This window comes from Aquarana catesbeiana, linkage group LG10 (genome assembly GCF_042186555.1).
Source record: "Aquarana catesbeiana isolate 2022-GZ linkage group LG10, ASM4218655v1, whole genome shotgun sequence".
Classification (NCBI taxonomy): Eukaryota; Metazoa; Chordata; class Amphibia; order Anura; family Ranidae; genus Aquarana; species Aquarana catesbeiana.
In genome coordinates, this window is record NC_133333.1 from 253938738 (window position 1) to 253959466 (window position 20729).

The window sequence follows — 20729 nt, forward strand, 5'->3', positions numbered from 1 at the left end:
TGTTTTGTTTTTTTAAATAACAAACATATCATACTTATCTCCACTGTGCAGTTTGTTTTGCACAGAGTGGCCCCGATCCTCCTCTTCTGGGGTCCCCCAATGGCGCTCGGGGCTCCTCCTTGCATCGGTAAATCCCCTAGGTGAAGCTCTCTCCATAGACACAGAATGCCGAACTCGGCCCCGCCCCCGGTGCCCGTTTCATTGGATTTGATTGACATCAGTGGGAGCCAATGGCTGCTCTGCTATCAATCTATCCAATCAAGAGCTGAAAACCCCGGGCAGAGAGGTACAGCACGTCTCTGCCGAGGGAACGAACGGGGCTCAGGTGAGTAAAACGGGGGGGGGGGGGGCTGGGGGGCCGGTCACTGTCAGAAGTTTTTTCACCTTAATGCATAGGATGCTTTAAGGTGAAAAAACACAAGGGTTTAAAACGTCTTTAAGTCTAGTTTTTTTTATTTTATTTATTTCAGTTACTTATATATCGCTGTCAATTTACTCAGAGCTTTACATATATATTGTACATTCACATCAGTCCCTACCCTCAAGGAGCTTACAATCTAAGGTCCCTAACACACATTCATACATACTAGGGACAATTTAGATAGGATCCAATTAACCTACCAGTATGTTACATATATGAATATTGTAACATATAGATGTTTGTTGTTTTTTTTTTTCTTTGTATTTGCTTTGTATTATTTTGACTGTATAAAACTATATATAAAATAATGCGAAACTCTGTAGGACTTTTTTATTACTATTATTATTATTATTATTATTTGCTAAATTGCAAACAGAAATTGGTTGCTCATATAGAATGTATTTTCTAGGGTCCCTGATCACCATGAAGACAACACTACTGCTATCTGTACTGTGCGCTGTCATGGCGGGTGAGTGAAGTTTGTCTCCTTTTATCTTATAATAACACATCTGGAATACAGAGACAGCGATCGTTCCCCAGAGATTGGAGGGAATGATCAGGGAAGGGTAAATGAACAAAAAAAAAGCGAGGGAGATCCGTTCTATAATTGAAGTGAATCAAAACCCGAGAATTAAAATATAATATATTGCAGCGTGCTGGTCCTTATTGGCAGCTGCTTTAGTTTTCTTTTTTCAGCCTTTATTCACATATTTTCACCTAGTGATCCTGCCAGCCTTCCTGTTACATCGCCCACTCTCACCATATTGTGTCTATGAACAAACAGTGTTATTGCCTTAGGACCACAAAACACCTCCACCTTTCATCATCCACATAACATAGGAGGAAGGGGTCTCTGTAGCTGTAGGGGGTCTCACACATGAAAACTGGGCAGGACTGATAACACTGTTTGAGATAAGACTACAGCATACACAAGAATCTACTATATATGTAAGGGCAACCAGGTGCATCTGCTAAATAACAGTGTGGTTTTCCTGCTGGTGCCGGATTGCCTGTGATTTACACACGTTCCCACACCAGCATATATGTGAACCTCGTCTTATTCATGAACACTAGACATGTGCAATTCGTTTTGTTCTGAATTCGTTTTTTTAACGAATTTCGACAAATTCGTTAATTCGGAAACATCCAAATTAACGAAAACCTGTGTAACTATTTTTTCCTGAATATTCGTAAATTTTCGCATTTACGAAACTAAAGATTTTTGAATTTACGAATTTACCCGAAAACGAAAAAAAAAAAAAAAAACATAATGAATGAAACGAAAATGAAAACGAACAGTGCACATGTCTAATGAACACGGGTGAATACAATATAGGGGAAGAGGGTTGAGGAGCACTTTGTTTATGAATTGTAACACTTTTAAAACAAGTTTGTATATTGGAACATTTGGATACAAGTTGCAGCAGTTTAACATTAACTGGATTGTTTGGAGCACTTTGAAAGAAACCAGGACATTATCTCTGATTTATTTATTTTAATTCTTGTATTACATAGTAGATGGATTTGAGATCTGTTTAGACTTCCACACAGGAACACAGGATGTACTTTCATGTTTTTTTCTGTCTCTCCAGTGGCTGCGTCTCAGACCTGTGGAGGTGTCACCTGTGCTACAGATGAGATTTGTAACAATATTACTAATACCTGCCAGTGCAATTCAACTTTCTACACATTTACACCAGGTATGGTATGCTATAATAAAATATTTACAATGGATCTTTTGCCTTTTAAAACCAAATATTGCATTTTCCCATAAACCATATGAGGTCCATGTAACATACAGAGTACATAGTGGGAAAGTGTAATGGCCTGTTTACACTCAGCTGTTAAATTAACCAGCAATGGAGCGCCCCGCTGTGAATGAGCCCCCCAGGCTTGTCCCACATTTGATTGGTGGATAGTAGAGGTATAATCTGACCATCTGCAGGCTGACTGTCACATAAACATGTACACTTGGATTGCTGTGAGTAATATGGAGATTGGAGCAGAAACTATGGCAAGACCCCACAGAAGGCAACTTATCTTTTCCCAATGGAACAATCACTGTTTGCACCGAGATTTGTGGCTTAGGGAGGTCTGTATAGGAGAAATCCTGTTAAAGAGTCATCAGCTTCTAAAGGACTCCTGTGTGCTCCCCATACCAGACTTTCTGAACCAGAGGTTCCATGGAGGTTGCATGAGGTTCCTTGAGCAAACTCTGCCTCTCAGATAAGTCATTGCTTCACTCCTACTGAAAGAGAGGTCTGGTGGGGGACAACTGATATATACAAAGGGGTGGGGTCTTTCAGGAGACAACAATGACCATCTATGGACGTGACCAAATATAGTCAATGTTGGGACCAAATATAGTCAATGTTGGGATTCAAATGCCTGAAAAGCCAATGTAAGGGTATGTTACAATGTCAATTAATGTAAGGGGCACTACACTGATCATCAATGTAAGGGGGCACTACACTGACCATCAATGTAAGGGGCACTACACTGACCATCAATGTAAGGGGGCACTACACTGACCATCAATGTATGGGGGCACTACACTGACCATCAATGTAAGGGGCACTACAATGACCATCAATGTAAGGGGCACTACACTGACCATCAATGTAAGGGGCACTACAATGACCATCAATGTAAGGGGCACTACACTGACTGTCAATGTAAGGGGCACTACACTGACCATCAATGTAAGGGGCACTACAATGACCATCAATGTAAGGGGCACTACACTGACCGTCAATGTAAGGGGCACTACACTGATCACCAATGTAAGGGGACACTACACTGATCACCAATGTAAGGGGTACTACACTGACCATCAATGTAAGGGGGCACTACACTGATCATCAATGTAAGGGGACACTACACTGATCACCAATGTAAGGGGACACTACACTGATCACCAATGTAAGGGGGCACTACACTGATCATCAATGTAAGGGGGCACTACACTGATCACCAAAGTAAGGGGCACTACACTGACCATCAATGTAAGGGGGCACTACACTGATCACCAATGTAAGGGGGGACTACACTGATCATATAAGGGGGCACTACATTGATCACCAAAGTAAGGGGCACTACACTGATCACCAATGTAAGAGGGCACTACACTGACCACCAACAATCAAAGTACTGTATGTAAACTGGAAGTATAATTGGGATTGAAATCTTTGACTCTATGGCAGCTTTCTCCCCAGTCCCTGGTCACTTTTGCCCCCCTAAATTGGGTATATATAGAAAACCCCTGTAGTGTATAATGTACATCAAGCACGTCACCATCACCTTCTCATCTTAGAAATGCTGAATGAATTTACTCTTTTTTCAGGAAGCCTTCCATCTCCAAATCTTACTTGTACTGGAGCAAAGTTCAATATACAAGTGTCAAAATGTTGGTTGGAAAAAAATGGTTATAATACGTCCGATATAAGGCTGAACAGCACCAACTCCGAGTGTGTCGCAGTAAATCAGAGTGTGAATGGAATTTCGGAGATGATCCTTCAGCGTCCATTGATAACCTCTGACTGTAACACAGTTCCTGTGGTAAGTTCTCCTGACTGTTTGTTATACAAGAGAAGTAAAAACAGATACATTAAAGTCTGTATAGACAAAGATTTGATAATTTAGGGTTTGAATGGAATAGAGAAGGTGTAGAACGCTTGTCATGTCTTTATTGTTTGTCTTTGCCCCCAGAAGAGTGTTTTACCCTCTATGTATTTTTTTAAATACATTTAGTAAGGAAAGAAATTTCCAACCAGAACCAGAAACTTTTGTTGCATACCTCAGGCTCAGAAGAACACATTAAATAGTAATAAAGCCTAAGTGTTTGTTTTAGCCTAATGCATTCATAGCATTAATGAAAAACATGCCCTGGTACATTTGTAACTCCCCCCATTATTTTGATAGGAGGAGATAACAGAGTGATGAGTCCTCTGCTTCTCCTTTCACTGTCTATTCACAGGCTGGGGGTGGGGGGTCCAAGATGACCTTGACTTAGAGAAAGTGGGTTGAATAATGCTGGCCATCAGACTGAGGACATCAATTGGCAAAAGTACCACTGGGGTAAATCTCTGCATTGAAGTTGAATATTGTAGTAAAAGCTAGTTTTGTTATTTTATCTTTTGGTGGGCTGTTTATTTTGAGCTGGCGTTCTGCCTTAACAAAACTGGAGACTTCCTTTTTGACTTGTCAGCAAATACACTGACATTAATAGTAACTATTTTCTAATGTGCAGTTTACTGTATGGCGGTAAGTTTTCTGACCTTGTTTAATGATGCATTTGATTCCTCTCTCTACAGATGAATGCAACCCATGTTATGTACACAAACCAGCTGTATATTTTTGGCAAGACGGATCCAATCCGAATAACAAATGACGTTGTCATGAATATTTCCTGCTCTTACCCGCTGAATATAAATGTCACTCTTAATGTGACACTGCACCCAATAATTGGGTAATTATGATTATTATTACTTTCAGGAATCCATGCTGGCGATCTCTTATGATATTGCATTCTAGCATCTACTCTTGTATCTTCCCTACAGTAGATGTTAAACTTACAGGTCTGTAGTTACTGGTTGAAGACCTCAATCCCTTTTTAAAGAAAGGCACTAAACTAAGCTTGTGCCTAGCTTTAATAGAAACAAAAGCTTAAATATTACTGAGCTCAACTCTCTGAGGACACATGGGTGTATATATATATATATATATATATATATATATATATATATATATACATATATTTTGAGATATATATATATATATATATATATATATATATATATATATATATATATATATATATATATATATATATTATCAAAGCAAATCTCATAAGGTTGTTTAACATGTCAGCATTGCACAGTCTTAAAGAATCCACAAAAGAAAATCACATAGAAAAATGTATATTCACTCTTTATTAGGGAGAAAGATTGAGATTCCCCCTAGGGTGGGGTTTTAAATGGCAACAACACTACCAAAAATTATGTAAAAACAATGTTTATTGAGACATATAAAATATGATCAATTCACTCTTTATGAGAGATAATAGGTTAAAAGTTGGGCTAAACCCCAAAGTTGGTTTAAACCCCTTGTGCCAAGCCTCAGTAAAATAGGAACAAAAGCTTAAATATAACTGAGCTCAACTCTCTGAGGATACGTGGGTGTAAGCAACGTGGGCCAAGTGTTTTCAAGTAATAATGTCAAACTGAGAGTTAATGTTCCAACAATAGAAGAGTTTTTAAGGCCTTTGTTTCCTACCTTCCCTGTGCTTCATTGCTGCAGCCTCCTTGAGGCTCTTTGGCATTCAATGCTTGTGCATTCCCTTGCCATGCTGCATGGTTTCTTCCTCCTCTCCTTAGGACTCTGCTGAGTCCTGTACTGACATTGGAGTCAGAGGAATAAACCATGGCATGCGTTGGGAGACAGTCCAGAAATTTTGAATATCGAAGAGTCTGGTGGAGGCTGCAGCACTGGACCAATGGACAGGTAGGAGACTTGGGCTGCTAATGCCTATTCTATTTCAGGAATGTTTCTTCTTGTTTTTGTTCCAACCTGACAAGGTCACTTAAAGGAGAAGTATTGGTTTTAAAAAAATAAACATACATACTCTATGTTGCAGTATCATTGTGATTCTGCAGTGGTCCCCTGTCGGCTCTAAGCAATCACATGGCTACTTATTGCTCAGTTTTTTGGTCTGGTCTGAGTGGAGAGCGGTGACTGTCTGTCTGTCATCGCTCTCCGCTCTGCTCCTCCAGCACTCACAGGAGCATCGGGCAGAGGCGGAGGTGTGTGCAGCTGGCTCCAGCTCTCAGCTATAAATGTTGAGAGGTGGATCCAGCTGTCAATCATGCAGTTGACTGGATCCTGACAATAATGTCAGGAACTTTCCAGAGCCTACAGAGGCTGTGCCACGCCAGATTATAGCAGGTAATCTGGGTCACAGGAGAGTAAGTAAGTGCACTCCTGTGACCCACAAGAGAAGTATGGACAAAAAATGTTTTTGGTGTACTTCTCTTAAATTATTTTAATTTCTATTTATTTTTTTATAAATGTTCATTTTAAACCATTGTGGTGCATTTGAAATTGTATATCAGCTTCATTGCTTCCATTCATATACACAGAGCCGATGAAGATATCTAATAGGTTTGCTCTTTATCCACAGTGTAAAAAATGTCAGTTCTCTGTATAACATTATTGATGCATGACCACATACCTGCAAGGGTTTCTAGGTAGGTAACCTTCTGTTGTCTGTCTATTTTCCAGGACCACAGTAATAAACGGCCCTACAGGAAATGCAAGTTATGCAGCTTTAATGATGGCCTTTAAAGATAGCACATATACGACCGCTCTCTCAGACTCCGACACCCTGACGGTGGAAGATACTATTTATCTTTCAGTGAGAGTACCAGATCTGGATGCAAACACCTTTAAACTGAAAGTGGTGAACATTTATGCCTCTCCTACCAATTCAAGCGACCAAAAGTACTATCTTCTTCAGAACGGGTAAGTACACAGTGCACTGGGTTAGCAGTTCTGTGTCTTCTTTGTACACTTTAACTACAGAAATAATTCACTAAATACACAAAACAACACTCAGCATCACCTTAAGGCCTTAAGGCCGGCCATAGATGGAGCAAATTTCTTTCCTGCAGACACAGACAATGTTGACAATGTCAGTCTGACCATACATGGTTTGAGGCTTGAAATGTCTATGGAGTATGTTGCTGAAGGGTTGGCATGACGTTTTGAACTAATCTGGACAAGCCAACTTTCTAAAGTGATATAAATCCCGGAGTTCATCTTTACAGCCCAACTTAAGTCAACTTTTTTCAGTTTTAGATAATGTGGAGGAAGGGTTGGAACCCTTGTGAAGTGTCTGGAGCTACTTTGAGGCACTTTCTTGTTATTGATCCATACTATCCAATAGAGGTTCTTATGCTTCACCACACCGCTTGCTGTCTATGTCCTCACTGGAGAGATTTTCCATCATTTTATATCCCCGTATTTTTGGTGTCACCAGGACAGGATGCGAGGGAAAATTTTGCTTCAGACATCAATACGAACCTTGAGAAGAGACTAGGGAATAGGAAAGTGGCAACATAATTGAGGGATGTTAAGGAGTCCGCCTTTATCAGGGCTTTGGAAACTTGGTTCTATGTAGAGGTGCTGGGCTCCATAGGGTGATGATGGTGAACAACCCAGCAATCTTTATTTATGGCTTTCTCAGCTTCTTTAGACAGCAAGCAAGCAAAACATACCTAACAGGATCAGGACCAACTTAATGCATGGGCACTCCTGGGCACTGTCTAGGGGCCACCAGGTGCATGGGGGCCCCATGATAATCTTGCACAACATCATACTTGCTAACCGTCCCGGATTTGCTGGGACAGTCATGCTTTTTACTAAGCTGTCCCGGGATGGCTATGTCCAGGGCAGTGCCCCGGAACCTGTACCGTGCCCTCCTGATCCCAGTATTTTGCCCTTCTGCTTCCCTCCCTAAACTCGGCCCTTCTGCTTCCCTCATGGTACTGTGCCTTTTGTGTAGATTAGCCTTTGATTCATGGCATGTTTTCTTATTGTTTAAAATCGATTTTATTAAAAGTACAATGCTTTACTTCTATCAACAATTTGGAACAGGCTGGTAAGGGCCCCAGAGTGTTACTTTGCCCAGGGGTCCATGATGCTATTAAGGCAGCCCTACAGGGGATCCAACCCTTTCCCACACTTTACCTTAATTATAATATAAATGTTTCAACTACAGAGCACTTTTGAAATGATACAAAGTTTCAATGCAGGTTCTAATTAACACTTGCATTTTTGCTTGATGTGTTTTCCATTGAAGGGCCCATTCCCACCACCTGTTGGCGGGCTGCATTGCTCAAGGCAGGACCAACACATTAGCAACCCATTTTTTCCAATAGGCCCAGTTCACAGCAATGTGTTGGTCAGCATTGGATGAAATACCTTTAATAACATGCAAATTGATGTATTTCATTTGTCTCAATGCATTAAGGAGAAAATCATGTAGGTGTGAGGAATTATGGGTCACAGCGCATGTATTCATTTCTTGTGTATGGCACAATGATTCCACCAATTACAATGTAAATTGTTCAGCTATAATATACATATTAATAATGAAGACATGCCATGTATTGTTCATCTATAATATACAGTATATATATATATAGATATATCTATCTATCTATCTATCTATCTATCTATCTATCTATCTATCTAGATAGATAGATAGATAGATAGATAGATAGATAGATAGATAGATAGATAGATAGATAGATAGATAGATAGATAGATATAATGAACGCACACCATATATTGTTCAGCTCTAATAGTATGTACCAGGATTGTGTTCTAATCTTTAGATTACAGTAACTGAAAACTAATGAAAGGTTTTCTGTATCCAGGTGCCCATCTAGCCAAATTTCTTCTGACCAGCTAACAGTGGACAGCAATGGAGTCGGCATTGAATCTCGGTTTCCTATGAAAGTCTTCCAGATTACCAGTTCTAACACCGTCTATCTCTATGCCGATCTTTCACTCTGCACTACTAATTGTAATTCGGTAAGACTCAACATACACATAGGGGGTGTCCTATGATTTCTGTGCCTGAAGGAGGAGACAGTTAAATATCCTACCCGAATGTCCTTGGAGGAAACCAACACAAGCAGGACATTCAAACTCCATGCAGATAATGCCTTGACTGCCATTCAAATTGAGGTCCCCAGTGCTACATGGCAAGAGTGCTAACTATCAATCTACTGAGCTGCCTCAAAGTCCACAGTTGGCTTTCTAATCATTGCACGGCCTTTTTAAGATGCTTGAGGGTGTTTATGGACTAAAAATTAAATATTAAAGATACCAGCTTCCCTCTTGATTACCTGATCTGCTGCTGCTAATCAAGCAGGTAGAACATTGCTGTGTGTAATGAGCACAGTTGCTGAATTAATGGCCAACTCCACACAAAAATGGTGACTAAAATCATTATGCCGGCTTCTGATATTGAGATACCACCACCAGAATTCACAGTTCTGCCCATCTGCTGCTGCCATAAGATGGGATGAGTTAGGGTTTGGCCCAAACCCAAGTGCATCCCTAAAAAAGACAATTGATGGTTTCATATTCATCCCTAATAAAGACAATTGGTGGTTTCATGACCATCCCTAACAAAGACATTTGATGGTGTCGCACTCATTCCTAACATAAACAATGGATGGTGTCATGCTGCCCCGATACAATGTAGAATAAATAGGTGGTTGGGGAATATGGCTTAGAGAGACTGAAACCAATGTGAAGGGGAAATGCAAACTATTCTAGGGAAGTCTCACCATTGGAGTGATTGAAGAACCTGGTGTGCCCGCATTCTCCACTGTTTCCATTGTGGGGATTACACAGATAAGGGAGGTTGTGACTTTAGCATAGCTGGAGTATTTCTTGGATACAATTTACAGTTTCTTCATCGATTTCACTTGTCTGAAATTTCTGTTGAATTACTTTTATTTCCTTACAGACCTGCAGCTCTCAATCCAAGTCAGATGGTTCCCCGGACATTGCAGGAAGAGTCAGTATCTTTTTGGATGCATGTAAGTCATCTCATGGTCACAGTTTTGTTACAGTAATTTTCTGTGTTCCTTCAGTCACATTTATTACATCCCGACTCCAGACAAAACATTTCTTTTCTTTTTTTTGTTTTGGATAATGTGGGAAAATGGTTAAAGCTTCTGTCAATTTATAAATACTGTCTTTGTTCCCTGTGGGGGGGGGGGGGGTTTCCTCACTTCCTGTTCTGTCTGATACCTGTCACCTGACCAGGAAGTAAGGAAAAATGTCACAGAGGGGACAAAACAATAAAAACCTGCAGAGGTTCTAACCCTTAACTGTTCTAATTAAAAAAATGTCTTTATTGCTCCATGTGTCCCGTATATTTACAAGACCAATAAGGGAGCAAATTACCCATTGTTAGGGATTATTGTCAGGGGTTACAAATGCTTTTTGTGATCACTAAACAATTATTTCAGCCTACAGTGAATGTGAATATCATACGATATGTCCATAAGAATGAGTATCAGTCCTGTTGAGATCTCCAATTAACAGATATGTTTCTCTTTTTTTCCAGCTGATACCTATTACTATTTAGATAACAGTTCTGCTAGAGGTAAGTAATCTCTTACATTGAGAATTTTGTTGGTTTAATGTGATGTAGCTAAACATGTCCAACCCCTTTACAGCAACTTTATATGTGGGGGTAGGGCAGGTTGACCTCAACATCCAGCCCCTGTATATAGGCATTGCTGTCTTGTTTGGGGAGCTCTCCACCGGCACCCCCAGAACTGTGACTGAGCTGTCACCAAAAGCTCACAGTTATCTGCTGACAATCAGCAGTTGGTAGGATTGGCTACGGATTATGCCAGGGCTGTGCAGCCAATTACAGTGCAGCATGATCAAGAGGCACTTCTACTGGTCTTTGGACATCAGGGCCCATTAAAACACCAGCTCCCACCAGTATACATGAGTTAAAGCTGAATTACAGGAAATAATCTAAATTTCCAGATAGTAAAAAACATTTAGGGGAGGCATATTACCTGACAAAGGATTTGTATTTCTGTCCATCCAGTCCTGAGGTTTGCAGAGCATTGGCACACAGTACAGCCAGGAGGATGACACCATTTTCTCTGGTACATCTTGGAATACAGCAGTGTCCTCTCCCCACCCCCAGTCTGCTGATTGGGCAGTGAAGGGGCAGTAGCACACTGATTAGGTCATCTCCCTGTTCACTTTGCTCTCTCCTCCTGTCAGCATGTACCTTGTTAACACATTTGCATGCAGCACATTAATGGTGCTCTGTCTTTGTGCTGTTTCTTCCTCTCACACTCTGGCCCTGCTGTACAGGGACAGCAATAGGCTGATACCAGGTCACATTCAGATGCGTACACTGCTCGCATTAAAAAATGCAAAGCAAAAATATTATCTCCTTTTGAGCCTTTGCAGATTCATATTACTGGCCACAAAAATAATAAACTCCCCCAAAGAGATATGTAAATGTTCCCATTTTGCCCCATTTCATCTGTCGAATTGTAACAATGACAATCACTGAGGGTTTTTTTTTATCCATATATTTCTATGGATACATTTAGTATTTATCTATTTATCAATATTAGTGTTACTATAGAAGCATTAAGTTGAAGAGTTATCAGCACTGACTGAGAATTTCAATCAGAGAGAGACAGTCTGAAGGCAAACAGCTTCTCCCAGATAGCAAGCAATTAAGCTGCAAGTTTGAAAATGACTTGCTAAGCTATTGCAAAACTTGCCCGGCTTCACAAATGTGTTGCAGAATTGCAGCAAGTCTGCATTGCATGACTCCAGATCAACTTTCTTTGCAAACATTTTGAAAATCTGCTGCAAGTTCTGGTTCAGTTATGTTGTACAATAGTCCTCCCACCACAGGGGGGCACTGTGGCTAAAATTCCAACTAGAACTTGTGCTTCAAGTGCTCTGCAAGTGTACAACTTGCTAGTGAAAATGTGCAGAAAGTTAACAGACTTACAATTCAACACTACCACAAATTTGTGGCAAGTTATCCTTACTATCTGGGCTGTTCTGTCTTTAGTAAACACATAATGTTCCATTACACCAACATCATAGATGTATATCTTGTATTAAATGTTTTTTGGTGGTATTTAATGTTGTCCCCATCCCCCCCCCACTGGACTGATCTCCCATCACTTCCTGTGTGGTCAACACAACTAAAGTGGAGGGGATCTCTTTGTTAGGCTGGGTTCACACTTAGTGGGGGTTCGGCTCACAGAAGGGGTCCGGTGCGTCTCTGTTCTCTTTTTCGGGGATGAATCAGGCCCAAATTTTTTCCTGAATTCGGACCTGAAACAGAGCCAAAGACGCACAGGACATCTGTGCAATCCGTTCCGCGGCCGCCATTGAGATGTGTGGACCGGCTCCATTGAGAGCCATGCACACTCTCCTGTCATGAGAATTGTATGCGGTTAAACCCCCATCCAATTCGGATAAGTGTGAACACAGCCTTAAAGTGTATATCCACCCAATTTTTTTTCTTTGGAAATAGTCAGGAAGGATAAGAACCCTTTTGGGCTTTTAATGCTACCTTAGATATCTTAGAGAAATTTCCCTTTGCTTACTGTCCCAATGACAATGGTTTCACCAAACAGAGTACAGTACGAAAGGGTCAAAGTACCTATCAGCTTTTTTTTTTTTGCTCTGTGTGTCCTTGTAGCAGATTTTCCCTCAATTCCTATCCGGTAAAATTATTGGCACTTTGACAGTAAATGAGGGTAAATTTCTCTAATGCCACCACACTATGCAAAAGTCAAGAAACAAACATTCTGGTTGGACATACACCTTCAATTCTCACAATGTCACAATCTGGTATAAAAGTTGTCTTTCACCAGATTGCAACTACAATGAAAACCTAGAATTGATCAGAAGATCTTCCATAGAAAAATGAAGCCGCTCCATTCCTAATATCTCTTGTGTGTTGTTCCAGGTTTCTCCATGCCTTGGACTTTGTCTGCTCTGATCTTCTCCTGCATCTTGGTGAAACTGATGTAAACCCTCCGAGAACCGACCATCCCGGCACCATGAGACTTTGTCACATCGTCACCCCCCAATGCTCTCAGCAGAGAGAAGTTATGAAGGAATCTTGTATCCAGTTCTTTTTGGTGTTGGCTGTATTATATTTAACGCTACCTAAGATAACTTTGCCGCTGTGCGTCCTGCTTATCTCTCATTTTGTACATACTCTGCTGTTCCTGCTTTATACCTAAATAATTTATTGTATTGTATTTATTGTACAGTAGGAATTGTTAATGAAGTAGACAGTATGTATATATATTGTATCCCTGGAGAGCGCACCTTGTACTTTCTACTGTTCTTTTACATATAATAAACTGCAAAGTAAATTAATTCAAAGTGTTTCTTTGCCTTTATATTTAGTCATTTCTGGTGCTCTGGTCAGGGGAAGGTGCCTCCTAAGGCATAAATAAATCCAAAAAACAGAATTTAATATATTGCAGCTCACCAGCCATTAGATGTGGTGGCTGCATTTTAGAGATCTCTATTGGTTGTGGAGTAAAGAGGGTGTGGGGATCTTTGGGTCAGGAAAGATTTTTTTTCTTTACCCCCTGACCTCTTCCCTCTGTGTATTACATACTCCTGACCCCTGCAATCTGTGTGGTATATACTCCTGACTACGAATGAGGTTCAGTTTGGGATTATCATAGTGTCTAAGGTGCCCACTCATGGTTCACAGACACGCCCAACCAGGGCCGTCTTTAGCGCAGGGCAAAAAGGGCAGCTGCCCTGAGCCCTGTCATCGCTGTGAGGCCCAAAGCATCTGCCACTTAAGCCCTGCGCTGCCCTTAGTTTTCCTGAAGTAGCGGGTGCAGCCGACCCCCCCCCCCCCCTGCTGTCCCAAGTGGCGGCCACAATATGACAAGAGAGCTGGACAGCTGCAGGCTTCATGTGCTTGAGCCCGCTCGTCCCGCTTCTGCCTCTGTTAGGAGCTGCGGACCGGAGTTACAGGGAATGGCAGAGCGGCGCTCTGTGTTCCTCCCACCCCTACCTGACAGACCTGTGTAGCACATAGCCAAGTGAAGTGTTTTGGCTGTGTGCTATGGGTCTGATAGGTGGAGACTGTTTTACACTGCTGTGTCATCAGGTGAGAAAGATCACCGTGGAGAAAAGGGGTAGGGGATTCACATGTGTAGACAATTGGGGGTACAGAGGTGTGGTGGAGGGGGGTACAGAGGTTAATGTGAATGGGGGGGTACAGAGGTGGGGGGGTACAGAGGTCAACATAGATGGGGGGAATACAGAGGTGGACATAGGGGTACAAAGGTGGACATGGGGGGTACAGAGGTGGAAGGGGGGTTCCAGAGGTGGACAGAAGGATACAGAGGTGAACGTGGATGAAAATGGATGGGGGGGTACAGAGATGGATGGGGGGGTACAGAGGTGGACAGAAGGATACAGAGGTGAACGTGGATGGGGAGTACAGAGGTGGATGGGGATAGAGAAGTGAGCTGTGAATGGGGGGGTACAGAGGTGAGCATGGATGGGGGGTACAGAGGTGGACGAGGGTACAGGGATGGACAGGGGATACAGAGGTGAATGTAGATGGGGGGGTACAGAGGCGGACGGGTACAGAGGTGGACAAGGGATACAGAGGTGAACATGGATGGGGGACACAGAGATGGATAGGGGGGTACAGAGGTGGACGGAAGGATACAGAGGTGAACGTGGATGGGGGGTACAGAGGTGGATGGAAGGATACAGAGATGAACGTGGATGGGGGGTACAGAGGTGGACGGGGATAGAGAAGTGAGCTGTGGATCGGGGGGATACAGAGGTGAGCATGGATGGGGGGAACAGAGGTGGACAGGGGGGGTACAGAGATGGACAGGGGATACAGAGGTGAATGTGGATGGAGGTACAGAGGTGGACGGGGGATAGAGAAGTGAGCTGTGAATAGAGGGGTACAGAGGTGAGCTGTGGATGGGGGGATAGAGAGGTGAACGTAGACAGGGGAAACAGAGGTGAACTGTGGATGGGGGGTGGTACAGGGGTACACAGGGAATGTTGAGCTGTGGATGGAGGGGTACAGAGGTGAGCTGTGGATGGAGGGGGGTACAGAGGTGAGCTGTGGATGGAGGGGTACAGAGGTGAGCTGTGGATGGAGGGGGGTACAGAGGTGAGCTGTGGATGGAGGGGTGTACAGAGGTGAGCTGTGGATGGAGGGGTGTACAGAGGTGAGCTGTGGATGGAGGGGGGTACAGAGGTGAACTATGGATGAGGGACAGGTGCAGATTTAAGCAAAGTGGTGTGCAGAGGTGACCAATAGATGGTTACTTTGGGGGAGGGTAGAATATGCAAGTACTGCCCCCTGTTCTGATTTTTATCTGTGCCCTGTATGATACAAATACCTCACAGTACACACTCCCAATCCCTGTGTGCCATCCGGGACTCCTCTATCCCCCCCTTCCCCCCATCATCCTGGACTCCCCTATTCCCCCCTGCATCATCTTTAACTCCCCCATCTCTCCCCCCTATCATGCTTGACTCCCCTATCCCACCATCATCCTGGACTTCCCTATCTACCCCCCCCCCCATCATCCTGCACTCCGCTATCCCCCCCACCCATCATCCTGGACTCCTCTATCCCTCTATCATCATTATTATTATACAGGATTTATATAGCACCAACAGTTTGTGCAGCGCTTTACAACATGAGGGCAGACAGTACCGTTACAATACAATTCAATACATAAGTTACATGTGTTTTTTTTTTGGAATGTTGGGGTGGAGAGAATATTTGCATGGGGGGCCCCAAGGAAATGTTTCCCCAGGGTCCAATCAATACGACGGCCCTGCGCCCAACTAATGTGTAATTTTTCTCTCATAGTGAACAATAGGGATGAGCTTCGAGCTCGAGTCGAACCCATGTTCGACTCGAACATCGCATGTTCGACCGTTCGTCAAATTTTGAACGTTATGGGCCGTTTGCGCCAAATTCGAGTGGCACGTCATGGCCCATAATTCACTGCGGCATCGCAGTGCATAGCTGGCTGATGATTGGCCAAGCATGCACTATAACCCGCATGCTTGGCCACGTCTGTACAGAGAGCCGTAAATGGCCAAAGCCAGGGTGGCTGTCAAGTACCTGGTAGGTTTTGAGCCCGAAGTGCAGAGAAAGACCTCCCTTACAGCTCCCACTCCTGTTCCTCTGGAATGGAGACAGAAGGCCAGGAGTGAGGAGTGGTATGGGTGCCTGGCAGGATCGACAGTCACCGGAAGTTCAGGAGTGGTGGCACCCTCTGGATCCAGAAGCTGAAGAGGAAGCTGGAATGCAGAGAGGACCCGGAGCCACAGCAGGTAAGGAAGCAGGTAAGTAAGCAGGACTGGAACCAGGAACAAAGCAGCAGGTAGTAGCCTGGAACGCTGGACTGGAACCAGGAACAAGCAGCAGGTAGTAGCCTGGAACGCTGGACTGGAACCAGGAACAAAGCAGCAGGTAGTAGCCTGGAACGCTGGACTGGAACCTGGAACAAGCAGCAGGTAGTAGCCTGGAACGCTGGACTGGAACCTGGAACAAGGCAGCAGGTAGTAGACTGGAACGCTGGACTGGAACCAGGAACAAGGCAGCAGGTAGTAGACTGGAACGCTGGACTGGAACTAGGAACAAGACAGCAGGTAGTAGGCTGGAACGCTGGACTGGAACCAGGAACAAGGCAGCAGGTAGTAGCCTGGAACGCTGGACTGGAACCAGGAACAAGCAGCAGGTAGTAGCCTGGAACACTGGACTGGAACCAGGAACAAAGCAGCAGGTAGTAGCCTGGAACGCTGGACTGGAACCAGGAAAAAGGCAGCAGGTAGTAGACTGGAACGCTGGACTGGAACTAGGAACAAGGCAGCAGGTAGTAGACTGGAACGCTGGACTGGAACCAGGAACAAGGCAGCAGGTAGTAGACTGGAACGCTGGACTGGAACTAGGAACAAGACAGCAGGTAGTAGGCTGGAACGCTGGACTGGAACCAGGAACAAGGCAGCAGGTAGTAGACTGGAACGCTGGACTGGAACCAGGAACAAGGCAGCAGGTAGTAGACTGGATACAGGTATCAGACTGAGGGATGGTCAAACAAGCCGGAGGTCGGTATCGGTCGATCAGCAGAGGTACCAGGGACAACACAGAGGGATGGTCAGGCAAGCCAAGAGGGTCTGGTGCAGGCGGATAGCAGGATGGTCTAACAGGAAGCCGGGTCAGATAGCAGAGTACACAGGTCAGATCAGGTTAAGGCACACGGAACGCTGTAGAGCAGACAGCGGGGATATAGTGTGACAGGCTGGTTTAAATAGCCCGCCTGGCACTAGCGGGAGTGCACGTGCCCGTGCCTGACAGCACCCGTGAACGTGCGCGCATGCGCAGTGGAACCCGCGGCTGTGTCCCCCTGTGTCTGGATCGCTGATAACTGGCAGGATCTTCATGACATTGCCCCCCCCCCCAAGGGGCAGCCTCCGGATGCCCCTTTGAAGGAATTTCTCCGGATGGGCTCTTTTAAAAGATTGCAAAAGATTTTCAGCATGGATATTATCCTCGGGTTCCCAAGAATTTTCTTCTGGGCCGAACCCCTTCCATTTTATCAGAAATTGATTTTGGTTGCTTCTTCTCCTATGGTCCATGATAGCCTCCACCTCGAATTCTTCCTCCCCATCTACCAAAATTGGATCAGGAGGATCCGTACTTCGGCCTGGAAATGGGTTAGAAACAGAGGGTCTGAGTAGAGACACATGAAATACTGGATGCACTTTTAATGAATCCGGAAGTTCAAGTTCGTATGCCACCTCATTAATTCTTCGCTTGACAGGAATTGGTCCAAGAAACTTGGGACCCAATTTCTTTGATGGGCAAGCCATCCTGAGATTTACTGTAGACAACCATACCTGGTCCCCGGGTGTAAGTAACAGCTCACCTCGTCTCTTCTTATCAAAAGTTGCTTTATTATACTCCTGGGTCCTGGTCATGGTCTCCTGCAAAACTTGATTGTTGGAAGTGAAGAAGTCCAACCTCTCCTGAACTGCGGGTACTGTGCATTCTGGAAGAGAATTAGGCAGAAATGAAGGGTGGAAACCATAATTTGCAAAAAATGGGGTTTGTTTGATAGCGGAATGAATAGCGTTGTTGTAGGCGAACTCAGCCAATGGAAGAACAGAAATCCAATCATCTTGGGCAAATGAAGAAAAACAGGGTAAATATTGTTCAAGAGTCTGGTTTGTTCTCTCTGTTTGCCCATTAGTCTGGGGATGATAAGCAGATGAAAATGAGAGTTCAATCTTCAATGTTTTGCACAGAGACCTCCAGAATCGGGAGGTAAACTGTACCCCCCGATCTGAAACAATATTAACTGGTACCCCATGGAGCCTGATGACTTCTCTAATGAATGCCTGTGCCGTTTCTGTAGCTGAGGGAGTGCCCTTCATTGGGACAAAGTGGGCCATCTTCGACAACCGGTCTACTATGACAAAAATTGAGGTGAAGCCCCCAGCCGGAGGTAATTCCACAATAAAATCTATAGAAAGCATCTTCCAAGGCCTATCTGGGACAGGTAATGGCTTTAGCAAACCCCATGCCTTGGTCCTGTGCCCCTTGTTCCTGATACAGGTGGTACAGGATTCAACAAATCTCCTACAATCTTCACGTAACTGAGGCCACCAAAAGGTACGCTGTACCAGATCAGTAGTCTTATGCCGCGTACACACGGTCGGACTTTCCGGCATACTTGGTCCGGCGGACCAGAGTGTGCCGGACAATCCGCCCGTGTGTAGGCACCGGCGGACTTTTCCGGCGGACTTTTTCCCAAAAGCCCGCCGGACCTAGATTTGAAGAAAGTTCTAAATCTTTCCGCCGGACTCAGTTTCGGGCGGAAAGTCCGCTCGTGTGTGTGCTGGTCCGACGGAAAGCCCGCTCGTGTGTAGGCTGGTCCGACGGACCAGATACAACACGAGGGCAGGGTATTGCATCTCACGCTCGCTGCAATAGGAAAAACACATTTTCCTATTGCGGCGAGCGCGGGGCATACCAGGCCCTTAGGTCTGGTATGGATTATAAAGGGAAGCCCCTACGCCGAAAAAAACGGCGTGGGGTCCCCCCTAAAATCCATACCAGACCCCGATCCGAGCACGCAGCCTGGCCGGTCAGGAAAGGGGGTGGGGACGAGCGAGCGCCCCCCCCCTCCTGAACCGTACCAGGCCGCATGCCCTCAACATGGGGGTGGGTGCTTTGGGGGAGGGGGGCGCCCTGCGCCCCCCCCCCCCCAAAGCACCTTGTCCCCATGTTGATGAGGACAAGGGCCTCTTCCCGACAACCCAGGCCGTTGGTTGTCGGGGTCTGCGGGCGGGGGCTTATCGGAATCTGGGAGCCCCCTTTAATAAGGGGGCCCCCAGATCCCGGCCCCCCACCCTATGTAAATGAGTATGGGGTACATGGTACCCCTACCCATTTACCTAGGAAAAAAGTGTAAGTAATAAAACACACTACACAGGTTTTTAAAATATTTTATTAAACAGCTCCGGGGGGGGGATCTTCCTCCGGCTTCGGGGGTCTTCTTCCGGCTTCGGGGGTCCCTCCGCTTCATCTTCTCCCGGCGTCCGGTTGGTTCTTCTCCGCTCTCTTCTCCCGGTGTTCCTGTTCTTCGGCCGGCTCCTCTGCTGTCTTCAAGTAGCTCTCTTGCCAGCAGAGGTCCGGACTTCTGGGCTTCTGGGCTTCTGGGCTTCTGGGCTTCTCTTCCCCAGATGTTGACACGACGCTCTCTCCTGCAGGGCGCCCCCCTCCCCCAAAGCACCCACCCCCATGTTGAGGGCATGCGGCCTGGTACGGTTCAGGAGGGGGGGGGGCGCTCGCTCGTCCCCACCCCCTTTCCTGACCGGCCAGGCTGCGTGCTCGGATCGGGGTCTGGTATGGATTTTAGGGGGACCCCACGCCGTTTTTTCGGCGTAGCGGGGTTCCCCTTTATAATCCATACCAGACCTAAGGGCCTGGTATGCCCCGCGACGGGGCTAGTAAGGTGTCAATCTCGCCGATAAAAGCGGCAAGATTGACATCCTTTTCTAGTCCCGTCGCACCTGAGTCACGTTCAAAATGAACGGACTTGTCCGTGTGTGGGCAAGTCCGTTCATTCTGAAAGTCCGCCGGAACTCCGGCGAAAGTCCGTCGGAAAGACGGGCGGACTTAGCCCGCCGGAAAGTCCCGGCGTGTGTGGGCAAGTCCGTCCGTTTTAAAGTCCGGCGCACCTGGCGGACAAAGTCCGTCGGAAAGTGTGCCGGACCAAGTAGGATAGAAAGTCCGCTCGTGTGTACGCGGCATAAGCCACTCCAAAATGCCCAGCCAATGCATGGTCATGACAGAGTTCTAGTACTGAAACTCGTAGTTCTTCAGGTATAAAGATCCTATTCTTGTGCCATAATAACCCATCCTTAAAGTGGAGTTCCACCCACTTTTACAACTCTTCAGCATCCCTCACTAAACTGTGCACTGCAAAACAAATTGGATATTTTTAAAAACATTTTCTCAGCACCTACTGTATATCTGCTGTATTCATTTTTCACTTCCTCCTCCCTAGCCGTGGCTCATCGCATCATTTCCTGTTTGCAATGCCTTCTAGGAAGGGGCGGCAACTTCCTCTGACACTGCCGTTGCTATGGAAACCTGGCCTGAAACCTATTACACTGCTTGTGCTGCACTGAGTATGTG

General features: G+C 45.0%; 1 protein-coding gene across 1 annotated transcript; it reads left to right on the forward strand.

Annotated features, from left to right (window-relative positions):
* The first annotated feature begins 883 nt into the window (after positions 1 to 883).
* LOC141109917 (pancreatic secretory granule membrane major glycoprotein GP2-like) lies at positions 884 to 13390 on the forward strand. Its single transcript, XM_073601171.1, has 9 exons — positions 884 to 890; positions 2014 to 2121; positions 3765 to 3979; positions 4735 to 4889; positions 6701 to 6940; positions 8860 to 9016; positions 9963 to 10035; positions 10569 to 10607; positions 12972 to 13390. The coding sequence occupies exons 1-9, from the start codon at positions 884 to 886 to the stop codon at positions 13034 to 13036; spliced, it is 1059 nt and encodes a 352-aa protein (XP_073457272.1). The 3' UTR covers positions 13037 to 13390.
* Positions 13391 to 20729: the final 7339 nt, after the last annotated feature.

Coding starts and splice junctions, on each gene's coding strand:
- LOC141109917 (XM_073601171.1), top strand. Junction 4,890..6,700: donor ACACTGCACCCAATAATTGG/GTAATTATGATT, acceptor TCTATTTTCCAG/GACCACAGTAATAAACGGCC. Junction 10,036..10,568: donor CAGTATCTTTTTGGATGCAT/GTAAGTCATCTC, acceptor CTTTTTTTCCAG/CTGATACCTATTACTATTTA.